Below are 22,239 nucleotides of genomic sequence, written 5' to 3'. Positions count from 1 at the left end.
CATGAGTCCCTCCCTTTGAAACTGGTGACCGTCCCCTTGTTTCTGCATCTTCAACACCGCACTGTAAAAGCGAGATAGAGTTCAGCCGGTGGTCCAAAAAAACAAAGAATATATATTTGAAACAAGAAAAGCACTCAAAGAGAAAGATTACCCTGCGGTGAGCACAGGCGTGTGTTATGCATGTGTACATTATGTACGGATACCGAATCGCATGACCTAAATATGTAGCGGGTGGCGGGAATTGATGGGACTCGGAAACACCCCCACAATTTAATCAATTGTTTCTTGTATGATTTCTGAAAGTCCCAATAAGTCCACAGCGGTCAATTTGTAGTAGGATCGCAATCATGTGATCATCAGCAGGCAGCTGACGTAGCGTTCACTTGTTGTCATAGTTAAAGTGACGCTATGCCGCTATCTTGTAATCTAGAAATCTTTAACAAATCAGTGGATCCAGACTATAAGCCGCATCACTGCCAAAATCTAATCACTTGTTCCTTGTGTCACTTCTGACCTTCCCTGAAAATTCCATCCAAATCTGTTAGTATGTTTTTTAATGTTGCTAACAGACAGAGAGAGACAGATGGACAAACGTAGACTGATCATCACATAACTCCGCTGCGTTCCTTCGCAGAGTAAAAAAGAAAGTATTTTATTAATGTTCTTTACCTAACAATGAGAGTCTTTGCTGCTGTTTTGCACAATGCAGACTAAAGAACTAACAGGTGACGTGAAGATAACGCTACTCGTGTTGAGAACAACTTGTTCTGGCCATTCATTGTATCTTAGTTAGCTGGGCTGATGGATTATTTTTTGTTTCTTGACCTTTCTGGCTATAAATGAAGCACAAAACAACAGGGGAGGTGTGTCTGATGTGCTCATTTGTTTGGTTTGAGATATTAGTCTTCTAGTGATATTTTCACTGCTCTGAATGTCATATACTGCACCTTTCATTCTCATCCAGCTGGTTTGGTTCTTTTCAAGATAGTGCATCAATTCATAACTTGAAACCCGCAGTCATTCAGTGCTGATAAACAAAATAAACTTTTTTTATTTGCTATATTTGTCATTCTGTTATGAAGTTACTGTATTGTGGGCACAATGTGGATCTAATGTCTTGTGGAAGTACCATGTATATTATATTTTTTCATATCTGATGCTAGTGATGCTGTGAATGATTGGCTTTGGTAATGTTTTAAAAACTTTAGAATTAAGTGTTTGGTAAAAGGACATAAATACTGTGAAATTATGCCCACAAATTCACGAGAACCGCAGCTCATATTTGTGCTGCCACATTTATGAAATGAAAATATGACCCTCGGAGTTCTACACTTTGGGTGTAAGAACAGACTTTAGCGTCAAAGATTAAAAGTGAGGCATTTCCCATTAGGAAATTTGCAAATTGAATCTCTGTTGTGAAAATGAAACCAAATCAGCAGTAATAGGTATTATTATTCAACCTTTCAGGTGACCCTCAGTCGGGTTTTTGTGGTACTCACAGGCATTGTAGGCTTTCTTATGAGATAGAATCTCCACCACGTCTTTCTTTTTAAAGTTCTCTGGCAGGAAGGCTGGCTCTGGAGGAGAGACTGATAATTTTAACAACAGTGTAAGGATTCGTTCTCCAGGCACCGGGGATCAACACACAATCTAAGTGACTAAGGCTGAATGTGGCAGGTTGATGGGTTAATAACACAGCTCTGCCATTAGAGGCCGAATGGTCTCTGGACTGTAGCTTTTCTTCAATACATAACAGCAAATTGTGTTTTTCTCTGGCAGATCTGTGTTATTACAGAAGAAGAGAGGGATTATGGTGCCTTATGGAGAATGGATTAGAGGTGCAGGTGAATGGAGCATCTCCAAAGCAGGTTATGGAGAACATCGTAACTGTGAAGGTACAAACAAAACAGGTGATGTCAATAAACAGACACACTTATCGCTATATAATGCAAAGCAATTATTTTAATGTTGAGCATGATCGACAAAGATATGATGATGATGATGATAATGTATAATAACAGGTTACCAGGGATGCAGAATAACTTACTGGATCTGCGTTGAGTCCCAAAGTGCAGATCAAGGTCTAAGTACTTCACCATGTCAGTGAGCTTGTCGTACTCTGAATCCTCTCCAAGCTAAACAGAGACAAGGACACACAGTCAAGGGTTTTGTAACCTAGAAGTAGCTTTTGGAAAACTGTTTTCTTACACAGATTATCAGATCTTATCCATGTGTGATAGGGTTGTGAATTGGGATCCTGGCAATGAGCAGAACAAACATGACACGAATTCTATTTACGAAAACAAGATTGTTGCTTTGATGCTGCCATGACTCATCAGAGACAGATAAGGACGTCTTTCCAAATACAGGAGGAGGAACGTAGGAGGAGTGAGAAAAGTCACAGCCGAAGTGGGAACATTCACAGGTGGACTTACAGAGCCGCGTATGTCCACAAGCAGCATCGTACTAGTGAGTAAAGAGAGAAACTAACCCAAGAGAACTAAAGATCGCAGCTCACCTGGCCCCATATTGTTCCCTCAGAGTTCTCCACCTGCTCCCAGCGCAGCCTCTTTACACTCATGTGGTTTGCGTCGGAGGCGTGTTGGCCTGTCTTGGGCAGCGGAGGCGGGTCACAGGGTGGAGGCAAAGGTGGAGGTGGAGGTGGTGGAGCCTTGGAGTAAAAAAAACTTAACTTAAGACATACTGTTTTTGAGCGATGCAAATAGAACAGTTCACACGTAATGTTCTCACAAATTCAAAGCTGGTGTTTGAATTAAATTCCCACTCATGAGTTGCTTGCAATCTGCACAAAATGAATCAATAAAATGAATGTCTACAGCCTAATGTGAGATCGCACATAATAATGAACACAGATACTTTACATTTACCTTACTTTTCTGTCACACTTATCTTTTAATCCTCTGAACCTCTAGCAGTTTTTTTTAATTGTTTTTTGCACCTGGAAAATAACATAGTGGCTCTACATTTTTAAAGTTGTTTCCATACTTCTCCTATCTGTCATGAGTAACTACAGTCTGCAGTTCAGCCAAATAGTCCCTGAATTTTTGCCACATGACTGTAGATTGTAGCTGAATCAGGTGTGGCTTCTTGGTTGTGCCACATAAGGTAAATTTCCTTTGTACTGCAGACAATTTATTTTTGGCAAAATTCCAAATGAGACATGTAAAATAAAAAGATTTTGAAGAAATATCACAGTTGAAAGATTCTTTCTGTTTATAAAGTTTGTTGCTCTGCTGCATACTTTTTAAAAGACTTTTAAACCCACTGGTGGGTTTTGTGGTTCAGAAGGTCAAAAAAATATTTATTGAGTTGCTTTTACTGTGCTTTTATGTTCCTCTCAGTGCCTTCTATTTGCATGTACATATTGCATGATGCCTAGTATTTTTGCTAGTTTTCATGGTTATTTTTATGTGACACCTCTGTTGCTAGGAGCTAAATGTGGTGGCACTGCTGCAGTGAACCACCGTGGGTTTTAGTTTTCCATGATTTCATCTGCATATTTTATTTGTATCCTGCAAAAGAAAACAAGAAAGTACTGTGAACGCAGATGTTACCTGTTGTGACGGATGCTCCTGCCGTGTGGTTTCATAGGTCTTGGTGTAAGTAGGGAGGCTTGAGTGGGAGGCGGGAGGCTGGGAGAGCAGCGATGAACCTGCGGGCCCTTTGCTCTGGCTTTGAGACGGGCTGTGGTCCTGCAGGGACGGCGGCAGCGGGCCCTGGTAGCTGTGTTGGTGATGGAGCTGGTGGTGCCTCTGGAGGACGAGCTGGCTCGGCCTCAGCACCTGAGGGGACGGCTGGGGGGAGGGCTGGCGGATTGGCGCCGGCTGGCTGAGCTGGCGGGGGAGGTAGCTGGGGCGAGATGACCGCAAGGTGGTGGTGGTGCTCAGGATGGCGTGCCGGGAAGAGGCGGTGGTTTGGAAGCGCTGGTGAGGTTTCTCTGCTTCGTCTCTGCTGGGGAGAACCTTGTGCAGAGGAGAGCGGCTGGACAGGAGGGTCCTCGGAGGAGGCGGAGGAGGAGGGATGATGGGGTGGTGCGGCTGGAAGGGCATCCGGCTGCGGGGGACGTGCTCCGGAGAAAAGCGTACGGGCGGGAGGGGGTCGGTGAACTGGACGGGAGGGGGTATGAGAGCCTGGAAGGGCGGGGGAGGCGGGGGGCTCTGGGTGGGAGGTGGGGGGATTGGTTCCGATTCAGAGGAGTAGGAGGGAGAGGAGGCCTCGTCGCTGCTACTGTGATCCTCACTGCTGCCGCTGCTCAGCTGCCGAGGGATGAAGCCCAGGTCCTGGTCCTCCAGGAAGCTCATCTGGAGGGAGGAGAGAGGCAGAGTCAGACCCGAGAACCACAGCTTTCACCTCCACATGCTAAAAGAATGCATTGCAGCTCCTCTTAGCTGTAAGTTATTTTTAGGCTCATTTCTATCATTATTTGTTGCTTGCACTGTTGGATATGTAGAGACAGAAATCTAATCAACTGCAATGCTATATTAAGTATACAGTAAGTATATCATTAACAAAAATTCACATTTGTTGTTTTTTAACTACTTCTGGGAAAGAGAAGCTATAAAAAGCAACAAAAAAGTTTAAAAAAAAAAACTGAAAGAAGCCCTGCTATGCTACAGATTTTTCAAATACATGCACTTGAATATCTTCCTGCCCATCTACTTATGGAACACAAGAATTGTAGTATAATATTGTCGAGTCTACTGTAAAATACCAAATAAACAACTATCTACAATATGCTGCTCTCCCTGTTTCTAAAATAAGCACTGAAAACTCCTGACAAAGGCGTTACACAGCTACAGTGATTAATGCTTCGACCAGCCAGAGCCTTATTATAAACTTAGTCTCTACTGTATAACTGAGTATCATGTTTTACTTACAGGCACACCTCTTCTTCTGAAACCATGACAACCACCTTGATATATCTGTTCATGTGACACAAGTGTTCATTGTAGCGTACATTAGAGCTGCTCTAATGTAAACATGCAACACTACAACGTAATTACTTCTCTAGATGCGAGTTTGCTTATTATTTATTAATAAGCAACATGCGCAAACAACAGATTGTCTTTTAATGATGCTATATATAAAACACTTTAGCTGATAGCACCGTTGCTACGACGTTAGTATAATTACCAGGAACAAGAAAACACCACTGCAGTCTCTTCTTGCTTCTGACAATACATCTTTTGTGCAACTGTGTCAGAATGACATTGTTATTTGACCCAGTCAGTATTTCTTTTAAGTTGGTGGCAGTGAAGGTATGAATATAATAATTGGGACGAGATAGAACCTGGTGATCAGTTTATTCACAGCAATTATACTAAGCTATCATAACTGATTTAAAACTTGCTTATTTGCGTTTAAAAATGGTAAACGTCTTAGCTTTCAATTTCAAATACACATAATAATCAGTATACACATTATTTCTAACCACATGATACCAAAAACACATGAACTGTGCACACAGCTTCCAGTTATTCCTCTCACTGAACAAGCATCTGCAAGAGTTTATTGAGAGAGCTGAATATAAAACTCAGCCTTGATGCTAAATTTGCTGGCCGCTCATCTCAAACTGAGGTTGGTTCTTATTCTTTCTCTTACAAATTTTTAATCTGCGGAGGCTTTTATAATTGTAAAACTCACTCAGAGCCTAAAAGAGAGAGCTGGTTATGTGAATGACGTCTAACACCTTAAATGGGCTAATGTGATCGCACACCCTCCTGCTACCACGAAGAGATGACGTCAACATGAAAAAAGGCCTTGGATAACATATTTTTATATCTTATTGACTCTGACAACAAAGTGATTAAATATCTCAAAAGATAAGGGAGTCGAGACACAGCGGGTGGAAGCAGATTATCTGCTAAGACGGTTTATCTGGACGTATCTTCTACAGTTTACACACATTATTCTGTGAAAAGTGTGACAGGCCTTGTTCCCACATCATCAAAAAACTCCAAGAAAGGAGAAAAGAGTTGTATAAATCTACCTCTCTCACAGCAGTTCAGCGATGGAATAAGTAAAAGTCACTCCCATGAATCCATTGTATATGTACTCTAACTAAACTCTAAGCTTTAAACCAACTTAACATAAAAACAAAGTGCATTTCTCTTCCTCACCTCCTCATAGTCGTTCTCTCCGGGTACAAAGTCGTCCACCAGAGTGACCCGGTGGCCCAACTGCTCGCTCAGGGCGTCCAGGAACTTGTCCGTGTCCCGGCTGCGAGGCGGACGGGAGAAGGTGAACAGCTTCTTGCGGCGGGTTAATGTGTTGGGGCCGCTGTCTGAGTGCTGAGGGGAGGCGGGGGGGCTCTCCAGGCTGACATAGGGGTTGGAGTCCTGGCTGCTCTGGTGGTGAATCTCGTACACTGGAGTGGGGAGAGGCTCCTTCCAGGACAGCGACAGGCCAGACTTACGGTTACCTGGAGGAGGACAGTGAAGGTGGCCGAGTTTGACACTCGTGCTGCACGTGTTTATGCCATCTGCTGAGTAAATTTAACTACATTACTTGGCTTACATAACATATTATGCCACTTATTCCCTCTAGTGATTATCCGTGACATTCTTTGCCATGTCGTCACCCCGAGGATCATTTTTTTCTGAGAGGTAACCATGGCAACAAAAAGATAAACCGCAACCCTGCAGGCTTATGTGCACATATAGAGTGAAGGATTTGAATGAGTTCTAACCCAAACACATTCAAAAATCAGTGCCTCTCGTGCCATGTTCACATCAGACTGGCAAAAAAATGACACTTTTAACAGCATAACCCAGCTCAGTAGCTTGTATTTACAGAAAACCTGACATGATGTGAACACGGCATCACTCATGCACCACCAAAGCCCCAAATTATGTGGTTTTCATCACTATATACGCATTCATTTATTATTGAATTGCTGGGCTTTGGTGGTTAATGGCTTTAAACCACTGATGAAAGCATGCATCTGAAAGCACCTGAGTGTGGATGTGGGTGACTGTTAGGACCCAGAGTACCTGTGAGAGGGGGGAGTGTGAGCGGGGAGAGAGGGCGGCTGTAGCCCTCAGTCTGTCCCGACACCTCGGGCTCTGCCGAGGAGCCTCCCTGCAGCGGTGACACACTCTTCCCTGCGTACACGTTCTCCAGCTCCGTGTACACACCTGTCATCTATAGGTGGAGGCATGACCAGCTGGTTAGCACACAATCGCTGCCGTTCTTTGAAGGTCTGCTGCTTTCGAGTGTTTGCAAATCGCAGGTTAAACGCGAATCAAATTTAATATCGCACGGTGAAGTGCAGTAATCACAAGCAGACCTTCAAATAATGTGAGACTAGAAAGCACAGACAACATAACTAGCATTCATAATGCCAATGTTGCTGAGCAGCTCGGTGCTGGAAAGCTGCAGTTATACCTACATGACTGAGGTCAGGGGACTCGGGGAAGGAGGTTCCATCTCCTGACTGCCTCTCCTCCGGGCTCCCAGATTCATCGACATGAATTCCTAAAGCACAACAAAGCATGAACAGTGACGCGAGGACGTAAGCCTCCTCCATCCATCCACCTCCAGCCAAGAGGAGGAGAGGATGAAGCAGGGTGGGACAGCGTGGAGAGGCGAAAGGCAAAAAGCTTGGCTCTTGGAGCAGGAATTAGCAATGGTGATGGAAAACAAAGGGAAATATGAATGTATCATCTAAAGCCTGATAATGTATGAACTGGTGATGATCAGTTTTGTCTTCAGGTTCTCACAGGGAACTTAGCTCGTGCACATCTTTTCCAGAAACAGTCCACTGTTTGTTCTAACAACTGTACACGGTCACACCTGGGAGCTGACCGGTGCAAACAGCCTTATTACCAAACATTAGTCAGTTCAAATGGAGCAGCTAGAGGTTAGATAATCTGCTCAAAGGGATATCAATACTGGAGTAATTGCTCAAAGAATGCTAAGTGTTTCTCCTTTACTGCCTCTACCTGGATTTTACTTGTATGTCCAGGGATTACAGCCAAAAGGAAAACAGTGCTATAAGAATCAATTAATAATGATGAGATTCCATTGAGCATGCAGTAACTTTAATAGAAAAGCTGCTTCACTATTCTTGTTAAAGCTACAGGAAGGTTTTGTCATTTTCATATGACAACTTAAGTAGATTTGGGGTACATGGTAGCACACAGTTGCTTGTGTGCACACCCAGCAGTTACTGATCAACATTAGCACTTACCAACTCCTGAGAGAAATATCTGGTTCTATACAAGGTAAATGTTCACCAGCTTTAACGTTAATCTCTCAGTTTTGCCTGTCTACTGCTCTGGACTACAGCACAGAGTAAAGGTTGAAATGATACTATTGTAAGAGCGAACCTACCCATGAAGTCCAATTAAAGCTAGAGTAGGTATTAATTATTTGGCATCACTGGGCAAAAATTCCACATGAACCTTTTCTGCAATACATAATTCAAACAACACAAAACTGGACTTGTCTTCCTCATTCTGGCTCAGTTTTCAGGCCATAGAAAAAGTAACTCCCTCACTGGAAAGTTCAACCAATCACAAAGCTTTTGACTGATCAGATAACACAGGATGAATAGCAACCAGGTTTACTGTAGAAAGTTGTTTTTTTGTCTTTTCCAAAATTCTACTGCAGTTTTAAGCCAAATAATGATGCATCAAAACTACTGTAACCTTGTTTAAAACCGAACCAACCTCCTGCAGATTATAATGGTTTTTGCTATGGGCCAACAAAGCCTTGTCTCCTGGTGAGGTCTCTCTGGGATGTTGTTAGGTGTAGCATACCCATTCCCAGGTGAGTCCCGATGATGCAGTCGTCTGAGCTCCTGTCTCGCATGCAGCTGCGGTACGACGTCCCCGTCACACGCATAGAGCTGCTCCGCCGGTGGTGCTCTTGACCTCCGTCAGGCTCTAACACTGCTGTAAAACACACAGACACATACATACACACACATTCAGCATCATGTTTTGCTAAACTTTGTTGTTTACATGCTAATTATGCAGCTAACCCCTTTGTAATCATGTTAGTTTAATAGTCGTTTTTAATCATCGGGATCCCTTGAACACGGCCTGCAAAAAAGGAATTCAACAATAGGATGCTGTCATCACAATCAAATAGCTTTTTCATATGGGTCATTCCAGAATTCATCAATTATAGGTAATAAACTTTTAAAGGCTTGATTGGCTCAGTTTACACATCAATGGTACTATTTTTATTCCATGTTTTATTTGCTGTTTGCTAACCCTACTCTAATCACAGTAACAGGGTTGCTAATCCATGCTAATGTTAGCTTTTTCTCAGGAGTAGGAGCTAGATATTTAGCTAGCTGTTACTGTTGACCAAGAGGACAAACTGATGGAAAACAGTAAAGAAAACTATTTGATGATGTTAATTCCAGCATATCATGCGATTCACAGTTTACTCCTTCTACCAGCTAAAAAGGTTATGCTAACAGGGGTGTTGTGGGACACGTTTCATGCATAATAATTATTATTTAAAATATGATATTGATAAAAAAAAATAAATAAATCCCATAATTGCAACAGACATCAATGAAAAAAATAATACCAAAAAAAGGAGAGTTCAATTTAATTTTAACAGTTTTATTAGAGATTCAATTTGGTCATCAGAGGGGTGGTACAAGAGAAAAATGACATTTTAGGGGGAACTCCAGACTAATTTGGTATTTTTAAAAATATTTTCAAACATTCTTTTCTCCTATGTTTTTTTTTTTTTTTTAGATTTGGTCTCAGGACAAGTAAACTGACACAACTGCATATTTTAGTATTTTGTACATGGACTATTTGAAATTTAATGGATAGGATGTAAAATGTCCTCCAATTCTATAATGATCCATATCAGTTTAACAACTGATTATCAGATGCTCAAATATGCTTCTGAAATGTGTCCCCAAATAGAACTTATCCCCATTTTGTGCATTCATGCCTACCGCTGCTCTTAAAACCCAGGAAGCGTGACAGTTTGCTCTGGCAGCGCTCCTGTTCGTCGTAGGTCAGTAGCTGGTAGATGAACTGCCAGATGAGCTGCTTGGCCGGAGTGTCCAACACCGGAAACACATCCACTATCAGGGTGTCCACGTTCCTGCAAACACAACATCTTTATATAATCAACCCCCGTTTACTGTCGGGTAAAGGATGCCCGCTCAATGTAAGGATTTACTTCAAATTTACACTCCTTGCTTGTGTAGCTGAGAGTGAGATACAGGATGAAAACATAATGTGAAAAGGTGGGAGGATAACAGGGATGTCAGCTATAGTAAGATGCATGCCTTTAGGGTTGGATGGATACTGTATGCCTGTACAGCAGAATTCAGCTGGTATTTTGGTTTTAATCCTGCTGCATCACATGTTTACATCATCTGAAGAGCATCTATCTCTCAGCATCTCCTCATCCTTGAGGTAACATTGTCAGAGCCTAATGAGAGGAATACATCTCCTGCACCTGTCTCTGTCTCTCCTCTCAACACACATCAATCATTTTCTCCACCTCTGTCACCTGCATGAAGAGTACAAACCAGTTTCCCAGGCAACAGATGATTTTCTGTGAGTACTTGTCAGAGTAAGTTAGCTGATTAAGAGAGTCCCATCACAAAGACAATGTGACTGATGCTGAAAACTGAACTGAAGCTTGTAACTGGTGCTTCATTTCACAGCTGCACAATCAAGTACGTTTGAAAAACATTAGAATTACTGGGAATTACAGTGATAGTGTTGCTGTGGATTCACAGTGTTTCCTGCAGGAAACCTCAGGGTGAAAATGCTTTGTTCCAAAAAATTCTGACAGCCAAAATTGTAACTTTCCAAAATCCCCAGAACAAAGAATTTCACCCTCCAGCAGCTGCTTCTCTCCCCGAACCATGCCTCAGGTGTGTTTTTCTTATTGTGCACTGGCTTCCATCTTTCATGCATCCCTTCATCTTCTCACTTTGCTCATATATGTGTTGTTCTCTATCCCTCCGCCTCCTGACCTGTGCTGGAAGAAGGTCTCTAAGGCTTTGCAGACAGTGTATCTCTCCTGGATGGTCAGCAGGTGCTCTAGCTGCTGGCTGAAGGTTCGCCCATGGACTTTTATGCTCGGTGGAAGAATCTCTGCCACCCACTGGAGGGAACTGAGGGCTGGAGACCTGGAGAGAAGGTAAAATAGAAGATTAGCATATTTTTCCCCATTTATACATGTTAAAGCAATGCTTCTCCTTATTATGCATCTTTATTCAAAAATACCACAACATGTGACAGAGGGTTGAGGAGATTATCCCAACAGAATATGTCAGATTTTTTTCATGTACTGACCTTGAGCGTGGTAATGTAGTGGGGGGCAGACTAGGGGATTCTTCTGGGTCAGTCTGGTCTGAAGAGAAGTCAGACGGACCTTCCTCCACCACCAGAGTGGGCATTGCCCCGCTGCCCTGCAGCATGGACACCACCTTCTCATGGGAACAGTTCCTACAGCAAAGGGAGAACAAATCAGTGAACCTGGAGGGACACAAGCAAATGATGGAGAGCTGATGGTTTTTAACTGTAAAATAGATTGATGGGAATGATTGAATCTACTGCACCACTTCTAACTGACACAAACTCGTAACTTTGTTTTGGTTCTGATCTTTACAAAACTAAGTTGTCCAATTTCTTCAAAAAAATGTAAATTCTACGAACAAAAATAAACATAAACATGCAAACACACACTTGGTCATGGCCAATCTACATCTGATCGAGTTATGTACGTTTGTCAGATAAATACATATGAACACAATAAATCTAATTCAGATTGTGAAATTGATTCCATGGTTTCAGTCTGCCCAGCAACATGGTGACTGCTCTAACAAGCAGCACTTACTGCTGTAATACGGCACAAAAAGTGAGAACATCTTGTTTTTCACATCACGTTTTTGGATAAGGTTAATCCAAATTCAAATCATGTTCCTTCACTGCACTGTTTCAGCAAACTATCCAGCTCAGTTCTAAACTGAAAATAGCAGACGACAAAAATGTTTTGTAACTGCACACAAGCGGAGCACTGCTAAAATGATAGTTTCCGTTCATACTAAATATTCCCATATTTTTGCAGATGTTCACCATATGTTCACTTCGTAAACACGACGTTGACGCTCCCACAGGTCTTGTACTTTATTTTCTTTCTCTCTCTGGTGAACAACTCCCACTGTTTTCCTGATCACCCACCGCTGCAGCACCGTGTTATCAGCAAGAGCAGCAAAATTATACAGCGCCAATCAAAATCAGTATATCCACGCGAACAGCCATGCGATTCTTCCTTCACATGGCTATCAGGGTGGAAGGATGACTAATACTGTTTCTTCACACAGCATTGGAAATATTGGCTGATGTATTGTTTGCAATGTGGTATTTGCTGAGTTCATATATGTACAATTCACTTTTCTCCACATTGAATTTCTCTTCTGCACTCCCACACTCACTCTCTGAGAAGGCAGAAGGTCAAGAAGTTGTAAAGTCCACAAAGAACTACGAAGACTCCCACAAGGTCAGTTTACATAAAGGCTGTGATCACGTGCATCGCCCCATGTATGCTGTACGTGCACAGCCACACAAATCGAGGTGACTGCATTTTGTTTTCATTCACGTGCCCCCTCACGATAATTTGGAAGAACTCCCTAATTTTTCTTGTGCTTCAACACTCTCAGGTCAAAATGTTTTTGTTTGTTTACAGCCAAATATGTGCACAAACGAGTAACTTTTCCCTACCGGCTTTATAATTACCACTGTTTGAATTTTCCTCTAATTAAAGCTGCAGTAGGCAGAGGTCTGGAAAAGGCAAAAACTAAATGCTGTAAAAAATACAGCCCTCCTAATGCACCTCGTCCCTCTCCTGTCTCTGTTCAAAGCTCTTCCCACAAGACGAAGATGCACTTCAAACACAGTCAAACTACAAGTCAACATTCATTTGTTGAGTCACCCAGGAAACAAACATCGCTCTCCCAAGTAAAAAGTACACCATCTTATCCTGCTCTCGCTGTCTGTTGTGTTGCTCTTTATACTCTCTGACCTGTTCTTGGTAAAAAGCCCTGTGATCGGCTAATATCTCCTGCCATTAGCTAGATTTTCTAAAGCCCGCAAATGGAACCAAGAGGAATTGCAGAAATCTAGTTTCCTATCTTGAACGAACTTTGTGTTTTTGTGCAAATAAGCAGATGTGGTCTGCTCAAATGTTAGGATGCTAACACACTAAACTACTGTTATGACAATCTAAACATGAGAAGCTATGCAATTTGAACATGCTAGCACGCTAACATTAGCAGTTAGCATATTGCACTGCTGTGCCTAATCAATTGACTGTATATAAAAGATGTAGCCTCCAGGTGAAACCAACGTGGAATTAAATTAAAACTTCATTCTTTTTAACCGCCAACAGGAGGTGACAAAAAGAAACCAGGTTGAACAGAAGGTTATAAAAAGATGACTTTACTTCTCATTTGATTTATTACTTCAGAAAACATGTTCCTACTAAATTAATGGTCTCAGCTGCTGGTTCTAACATGCCTGGAACACGGCATTTAGTAAATTAGGCCCCAGTTTCGAGTAAAATAGCCGATAAAGCAGGTTATGTTTTATTGCTTTGTGATTTAATAAGTTGCTATCGGAATGTGTAGTGTCCTAAAGTTCTCAGTCAGGTCTATAATTTGCTCATTACATCCAATCTCAAAACAGCAAATTCTAAACTCAATGCTTCAAATCAGTAGTCCACAAAGCAATAACAATCTGACATCACAGTCGCTGCATCCAACTTCTATATACAGTCTATGGTCTATCCACAGCAAAGCCTCTAACAACTGTATTAGATTTGTCAAAACTGTACTTCCACTGCTTCTTTCCACTGCCACAGAGAAGAGTTACACAAGATAATACATTTTGTAAAGTTATTTTTGAGAGCTTAATTCATGCCTGAGTTTTCCACTTTACCCTGAGGGGAACTGACGCAGTGCACAAACTGCTTCTATGTTGAAAAACTCAGCTCAGAAACTATGAAATAATGGTGAAGAAGGAACTATGACTAAACCAAATAAAAGCTTTATGTGTTTGTGATGGATTATCTGGCACTGTGAAAGCTGCTTTTTGAAACTGAGCAAGAATAAATGGCAGCAGAAGGCTTCTCCTGGGGAAAAACAAACCTTGATGTCTAAATATACAGAATAAGTTCAAGAACTTGGATGGCAGACAAAAGACAAAACACCACTAACTACTACTACTGCTAATTGTACCAGCACTTTCCATTAAGGACAAACCTCATGTCCAGTCCATTGAGGAAAAGGATGCGATCTCCTGTTTTCAGTCCACATTCCTCAGCAGGACTATCTGAGAGGGAGAGAAAGATGGCAGAGAATCAAACATCAATCAGACACTGAAACAGGATCCTGGCTCAACCTCTCTAGCTAACAAGGTACACAGAACAGACGGGCAGAACGGTGAGAGATGGTGACTAATGTGATGCTGTCAATCTGTGTACGACATCCAACAAAGCCCATCAAGCCGCGAGATGAGCTCCATGGTAAATCTTATTACGTAAGGAAACAGTGCTGTCAGAACAATCCCCAGTGGAATCGGCGCTGACTGCACTGTACTCATCGCCTCCTCATCTGTCAACTCACTGCTGGACTGTCATGTCATCTTCTTTGACTCAAAATTTGGATGCAATAACCTGTTCATGTGTTCATGTATTGTGTGCAGGTTTCTGTCATGGAGCTTGTGTCCAGATCACGATGAGAGCTATGCTATCCACCCCCACCATCTCCATATCAACCTCCATAAGGCCCACTGAGTCAGTCCGCTCTAGCCGCTTCAGCACATGTTGGTGGGAGATGAAGGTGGGCGGGAATCAGTTCCGTCATCATCAAATACAAACACGCACACACGCGCACACACACACACACACACACACACACACACACACACACACACACACACACACACACACACACACACACACACACACACACACACACACACACACACACACACACACACACACACACACACACACCTCCCTCCTCACTGAGGAATCTGCCATGTTCCCTCAACAGTAGCCTCTCTTGTCTGATACTTTTGCTTCAGGAAGCAGTAACAGTTAATTAAACAACCTTTTAGTTCAGGAAATAAAAAAGTAATTAGCATATTCACCACAAGTCCTAAGTAGCAATTATCCTCCCAAATATTTAATAGCGAGTTTGGCTGTTTGCACTCTGCACTCTGTCATATTCAACTCACACAGAAAAAATTCAGCAGTGAAAACTGATAAAATAAATAAAGCTTTACAGTTATTCAGTGTTCTGAAGTGCATCAATTTACAGTCAAAATACAGTACAATTCTGTTCTGTGAACTTGTGCTAACCTTTAAAACCGTTCTCATCATTGATGAAACACCTACAAACTCTTCTTTGTGTATGAAAGTTAAATATTTAGAAGTATTTGTCTAATAAAATAATCCCTTCCTACTAACCCTAATAAAAAAATCTGTTTCTATGACTCGAGGGAATCAACGAATAAAGCTTTACAGTTATCCCATGTTTTGATGTAAATCATGAAAAAAAGCCAATTTAATCTAAACTAGGTGCTAGAAATGGTCTGCAATCTGAATGAGGACAAATTTAACACCTTAAAGAAATACTCTGATGTTTTGGGAAATACAGTTATTTGCTTTCTTGCCAAAAGCTAGATGAGAAGGTCAATACTGCTCTCCTGTCTGTATGATAAATAGTTGTTTTAGTGTAACACGAAGACTGAAAATAGGAGAACAGATAGGCTGCCTGGATTGTTTTCTGGTACATAACCGCCTACAAAAGCACAAACTGACATTGTTACACTTATGCTTTTGTACAGATGAAACAAAGGAAAAGAAACATGGTAGTTAGTAAGCGTTAGAGGAGCTGGTTACCATGGGACAGAGCTAGCTGTTTCCAGTCTTTTTAGTTTTGTAGAAGCATTAAATGCTCCTCTGAGTGTCCATTACACAACCACAAAAAATAGAAGGTAGCCATAGTGAAAACAAAGAGGAATTTGTGTATATTTTTTAGGCGACAGATGATAAATCCTGATAACTGTTATTTTTTCACTACGATTTCAGTGTATAGCTTATTTACCTTCACACCCGGTAAACCCCGCAACCAAAGAGTAAATAACAACTACAGTGTGTGTGTAGAAATCTGTCTTCAAATCCCTGAATGTGTCTGTGCAGCATTGATGGACTTCTCTGTGTACATGCTACTGTACAGCACAGTCTGTTCCGAGTGATTTCCTCTTAACATTTCATTGGTGAGTCACGCAAATCCTCTTCCTGCAGCGCTGAAACTCATACACACAAAACACCTCCGATCACCTTCGACCTGCCGCGGCTGGCACCACAACAGACTCACCCACAGAAAATACACCTGCCCCCTCTGCGCCAGCCAACACAGAGAGGGTCACGCCGCCACACACGGAGAGGAGGCGTCTACCAGGACCGTACTGTACAGGGTTTTATTTTAGAAGCAGTACCTGGGATAACTGAGTCGATGCAGACGGGAGCGTGGCCTCGCAAGGTGAAGCCGAAGTTCTTCTTCCCTCTGTACACACGAACGATCCTGAGGAGGAAACAGGCCGGAAGTTATATGAACAGTTTAACTGCAGATTTACCATAAGAGTCATGAAAACAATTCTTGACTTTCTATAATGACCAATTAGTAAATTTGGTGTAGAAGTTTGTCGCCTCAAAGGACTTTCAAACTGCTAAACTGGCACAAAATTCAAGTTAGAACAACTTGAACTGATTTGTGTAGTGTGTTTACTTACTGTTGCCTTTGATTGATGGCTCTCTTAATTCCAGCACTGCACTGTTACTCTCAACACTGCACTGCAACATTTAAAGTGATGTTATTTTATCTCTCTTTTAATTTCTTTGCTTTAATCATAAAATTTCAAGTTGATTTTATTGCTTAAATTATGTTTTATTTGTATGATTTTAACGCATGCTTGTAATGTCTACCTTTTAATCATTTTTGTAATTAATTTCTTTGCCATTTTAAAGCACTATGAATTGCCCTGTGTATGAATTGTGCTATATAAATAAACTTGCCTTGCCTATGTGAAAAGTATTTCTTGACTTCTGAACTCTTTGTATGACATTTTCAAAACTCTTATATGTGCTTCTTAAACATCAATTCATAATCAAAATGTGGTAAAAATGTAAAAAGCTGCTTCAGTGAACCTTTATTAACCTTTATCATCTCTCTTAAAACCTCTCTAGTTATTGAATAAACTCCTGAAAACTTATCTCTGTGTATTAAAGTTAAATATTTAGATGTATTTTTCCATTAAAATAACCCCTTTCTGCTTTAAAATTGCTTAGATAGAACTCTACACTGTTGTTTCCAGATCAATGGCTGCAGCTTGAGCACACCAGCTCACCTAAAACTCAGCTAAAACACTGGAAGACTACGCTACACAAAGCCGTCACTGGTGGAAATGCTCAGCCATTAGGCTGACTGCTTATTTTGCCTTTGATGTGTCTTCCAGCATATAAAAACACCATACAGGTTTGTGAATGTGGTAAAAAACAAAACAAAAAAGCTAGAGGGGTTCTTTGATCATTTATAATGTCAGTTATCCTTGTGATTATTCCATTGTCCATTTGGTTAATGCATTTTAGCGAAAAATGCCAAACAGAGTGTTCCTGATATCTCCAAATGTCTTGTTTTGTCCAGCCAAGAGTCCAAAACCCAAAAGAACAGGAAACAAAAAAGCAGCAGCTGGACGCAGTAAAGGATTGTCATTTGTCTGATTACAGTGTTAATCGGTTATCAAATGGTTGCCGCTCCATTAATCAGTGAATAGTTTCAGTGCTTTCATTTAACCACACTGATAACAGCCTTTCTGTGAATGAACGAGGAGCCCAGCTGTCTCTGTAGTGAGCACTCACTCACTCGCTGCTGTTTACAAGCCTGTTTGTGCTTCATCTCTGTTTTGATTTGTCACTTCCTGTCGGTGGGAGTCTGAACAACTGACGCTCTATTTGCTGCAATCTAACTTTGTCGTTTAGGCTGATAACGTCGTCTTTCCTTTTTTTTTTAATGTAACAACCCCAAGTAGTACAGGTTGATCTCCTCACATCCTTCCTTGTGTTATACTCAACCAGCTTCCGGCCTAACTAAAAACAAACCGCGACATATTTAACATAGAAAATAGTTTTGGCATTTTGCTGTTAGCGGTGCTCTGCTCACATTTACCCCAGCTGAGGAATACAAGCAGGAGCCGCTCTGTACATCAAACATGAGAGTCGTGCTGTCTGTCTGTCTATCTACAGTGCGTTGCCATGGAAATGACTCAAGGCAACGCTGCCTTGGTATATAGACAGGGGGAAGACAAAAAAATAGACAAAGGGGGAGAGAAAACAGACAAATCTATTCTTTGATAGCCGCGGTTAGAGGCTCTTATATAAGACAAGCTAAATGCAGATGGGCGTGCTGGGTGCTGTGTGTAGATGTGTGTGTTGGTGTGTGAGGAGGGTGTTGGGCTGCACACAGCAGCAGCCTTGAACACACTTGACAAAATAAGTGTCTGCGATTGTCGGGCTGCTCAAGGCCTCTCCTCATTCCAATCACTCCAACTGCACTTCATAAATTTGTATGATTTCACATGAAGTCATCGAACACAACACCCCCCCCCCCAAAAAAAAATCAATCAGCCACTTCTAAATGAAATCTACCGAGACAAAAACAACCGGCAGATTGTACACAGGCTCCAATATTGGACCAAAAAGACGATTGCCAATCCATAGTGATTGATTCTGTGTCTATATCACTCATTTTGTAAACAGAACATCCACTAAAAAAACACTTCATTCAAAAATATCTATATCACTTTTGCAATCTCTATCTATCTACACCTCTATCTATCTGTATCTTGGCACCTTTCTATCCCAATTGTCTGTCCTTTCAACATTGTTACTCATCTTTCTATTTCTAAGTCTACATCTATCTTTTTCTCCACCATATTCTACTTTTTCACACCATCTCTCTATTTTTCCTGTATGTCTACCTCCATCTCTGTACCTGTACTTCTGTTCATCTTTTTCTATCGTTATCCGTCTCTCTGCTTCGTCTCCCTTCCCTCTTTCCTTCTCTCTTCCTATCTCTCTATCCTTCTAGCTACTGTGGAGACACAACAGTATTACACAACACTCTTGGGGTTTATTTAGTTCGGGGAAGGCACCAGCATGCAGCACAACTTCTCACTGACTGTGCCACTTTACCCCACATGAAGAAATCTCACGGTCCGCTTGACCCCTATTGTTGTGTGACTCGCCAGTATTATTACACTTGACACACGTATTTTCACTCCCATGTAACAGATCTCATGATAGATCTTAGGGATTTAGTTAGCCTGCTGAGTGTGGGAGTTCACCGCCACCCTTGTAATCCTGCACTAAGTCCACCGAGGTGTTATTAATTGGACAGTCGTGTAATCAGTGTGTTAGTGGGTGGAGAGGTTGAATGGTGAGTGGTTCTACAACAGCCCAGGATTAACATGTTGAATAGGTGGGTGAAACACACAGAAGGAGGGTAATTTGAGTTTTTAGGCGCTGAAGATGTAGCTAAATGAAAAATGCACCTGAGCACTCGCTGTCTGTTTTATGTTGTAGGATGTAAAAACATGTTCTGACATGCAGTTTTTGGGGGTTTGAGTTTGAGCGGAGCTTCGTGAGACTCTGAATAAGTCAGAAGCTTTAAGAATCATAAAGCGGCAGGCTGTCCCTTGTTTCACATACATTTTTAAAACAGCTTGCCTGCAAAATATCAGAACATAAAGCGACTCCTTGGCTGGTGCTTTAAGTGTTGGGACTAACGTGTTGGCAGCCTGAATTCCCACAGTCAGCAACACTTCAAACAGAGCCAGAGAAACTCAAAAAGCACCAAATCAGTATCAAAAACAACAAATTCTCACTCGTGTTCTCACCTCTGATTGGGTCCAATAGGGGGATGTGCAGGCATCCCGGACATGGACTTCCTTAAGCCCCTGTCTCTCTCTGACTCCCCCCTCCCTCCGGGTTCTCCATCTCTTGGCACTGAGCTGGCCCGTTTGGACCCGCGGTGGCGGTCAGAGTGGTCCTCGCTCCGACTGCGCCGAATCCTGCCCTGTGGCTCACTGATGCTTTTGCTGCGGCAGAGTCGGTTGATAACGTTCTGGGACACGGACTCATCGAAGCGCTGACGGTGCTTCTTGGGGATGAAGATTCTGGCGAACATGGTGGCATGTGAGGAAAACAAATTGGGGTGATGTTAGCTGTTTGTCCACAAGAGTTGCCTCAGAAAAAGAAAAGAGAAGGACAGAGGATGGATCTACATCACATCCACCTCAGTCCATTCTGAAACATTCATGATCAAAAGATTTCCAGTGAAGTAACAGCGAGCCTGAGTGAAGATTAAAAAGTGATGAAGAGCTCAAACACTATTGACACAAATCTTCACAATCCAAGTCAGCTGTGATTCAATTCAACAGGCTTCCTCCTTCACGCCTCAGAGTCAAAGAAAAGAAAAAAGCCTTTGAATGAATGAGGGGGAGTCCCCCTGAAAGTAGATATTGTCCTAAGAGAGGAGAACTTGAAGCCGGAGAGAAAAAGATCTTTTTCAGTGAGGATATCGTGGCATCACTCACTGCTTGCTGGAGTCTGACTGCTGCTGCAGCGTGAGGTGCCAGAGCCGGAATACAGCAAGAGAAAAAGGTGTGGGAGTGAGCAAGCATGGGATTTCTCCTCTGCTATCTCTCTCTCTCTCCATCTACAGCAGCTCTTCCTCTCTCTCTCCTACACTTCCGTCCACAGCTCACCTCTGTCACTCCCTCAGTGTGATCACAGAGCAGGAAGCTGTCATCATCCTGTTGACCTCAGACCTTAGCAATTTTCACATTTTGACAAAGAAACTCGACGTGGAACTCCTCCAGCTTTATAAACACTTTAACCAAATCAAAAAAGCACTCAGTAGGTGGATATGTTTTAGCTAAATTGCACTGATGCAGCAGGTAGAGTGTAATACTAAATTACATTATGTGTAAAATCACAGTGGATATTTTCTAGATCCATTATGATTTTACACTAAAAACTGGGGTTGTTTCTTTTCTGTTTTTTTTTAAAAAGACCCCCTCTGGTGTTTTTTTATATACTAGGGGACACACGAAACGCCATAGCTGAGCATTTATACTGTGAACCAATTACTGTTCAAAATATGGATTCAGATCTCCAGGTTTTCATATATAAGGCACCAATCCTGCCAACTTGCCAGGAAAATCATTTTTATTCTTTAGAATCAGGTTCTAGTTCACACATTTGTCGCTAAATTACTCCAATACTACAACTTCTTCTTGTGTAATGTAGAATAGCTTTACAGAGTCTCAGTAAATCTTCAGAGGTGGGGACTTCATAGAAAAAAGCAACAGTACAGACTTATATTTAAGCCAATTTTAGGCATGAGGGGATGATTTCCATGGAAAAAAACATCTAAATATGAAACTTTGATACAGTTTGAGTACAGATATACATATTAGATACCTCAGTTTTGGCAGCATCATTAAAATGTACTTTTCCCAATTTCCCTATTTTGAAGGGAATCTAATTAAAATGTTCTAATATGAAATCTTACTTAAACCCAAACAGCCACAAAAGAACTTCACCACAATAACAGAGAATAAGTTTGAAAAAAGTGATTAAAATATGTATATATCTGAATAAAACTGCAGAAAGCAGAAATCTGGAAAAGGTGTAAAATAAACAAACAAACAAACAAACAAAAAACAACCCACAAGACTGACTGAGATTCCTTTGTTAAAGTCATCACACTGCTACGTCTCACTCACTGCGACTTTGTTACTCTATATACACCTGATCTGGGTAAAAAGCTTGTGATTGGCTAAAATCTCTCATCATGGACTAGAATTTCTAGCGCCTGAAACTGGAATCAAGAGGAGGCGTAGGAGTCTAGTTTCCTGTCAGACCACATGAATTACAATATGCTGAAAGACTGAAATGGAAGTTTGGTAAATGATATTGAAAATCTGATGCCTACCTCAGCTTTAATGAATAAAACACATTAAGATAGTGTTAGAGACACATTTTAGTCAGTACTAAAGATTCAGATCCTCCACAATATCACATTTGATGGCAAACAAAATGTCAAAGAGGGGGATAAGTGTGAACTGTATGTACTGTTTTGTACGGAGTGTTGGC

The 22,239-nt window shown here is 41.6% G+C and overlaps 1 protein-coding gene across 7 annotated transcripts in view; it reads right to left on the bottom strand.

Moving 5' to 3' along the window:
* Positions 1-22,239, bottom strand: part of grid2ipb (glutamate receptor, ionotropic, delta 2 (Grid2) interacting protein, b) — a 47,507-nt gene that overhangs the window by 6,735 nt on the left and 18,533 nt on the right. For 4 of the 7 annotated variants that reach the window (XM_055004472.1, XM_035943151.2, XM_023298835.3 and 1 more), the window contains 14 exons: positions 19,977-20,255; positions 16,521-16,606; positions 14,276-14,345; positions 11,310-11,462; positions 10,988-11,143; positions 9,950-10,101; positions 8,784-8,918; positions 7,412-7,497; positions 7,014-7,164; positions 6,141-6,442; positions 3,576-4,322; positions 2,519-2,671; positions 2,048-2,135; positions 1,500-1,589 (listed from right to left, as the gene is read on the bottom strand). In XM_055004472.1, the coding sequence (XP_054860447.1) occupies positions 1,500-1,589; positions 2,048-2,135; positions 2,519-2,671; positions 3,576-4,322; positions 6,141-6,442; positions 7,014-7,164; positions 7,412-7,497; positions 8,784-8,918; positions 9,950-10,101; positions 10,988-11,143; positions 11,310-11,462; positions 14,276-14,345; positions 16,521-16,606; positions 19,977-20,255 (2,648 nt within the window). Of the gene's footprint in view, positions 1-1,499; positions 1,590-2,047; positions 2,136-2,518; positions 2,672-3,575; positions 4,323-6,140; positions 6,443-7,013; positions 7,165-7,411; positions 7,498-8,783; positions 8,919-9,949; positions 10,102-10,987; positions 11,144-11,309; positions 11,463-14,275; positions 14,346-16,520; positions 16,607-19,976; positions 20,731-22,239 lie in introns of those variants that run through there. The other 3 variants (XM_023298836.3, XM_055004474.1, XM_055004473.1) reach the window with 2 other exon arrangements.

Source organism: Amphiprion ocellaris, chromosome 18 (genome assembly GCF_022539595.1).
Source record: "Amphiprion ocellaris isolate individual 3 ecotype Okinawa chromosome 18, ASM2253959v1, whole genome shotgun sequence".
Taxonomy (NCBI): Eukaryota; Metazoa; Chordata; class Actinopteri; family Pomacentridae; genus Amphiprion; species Amphiprion ocellaris.
The sequence above is the reverse complement of the archived record's forward strand: the minus strand, read 5'-3'. Positions and strand labels throughout refer to the sequence as shown.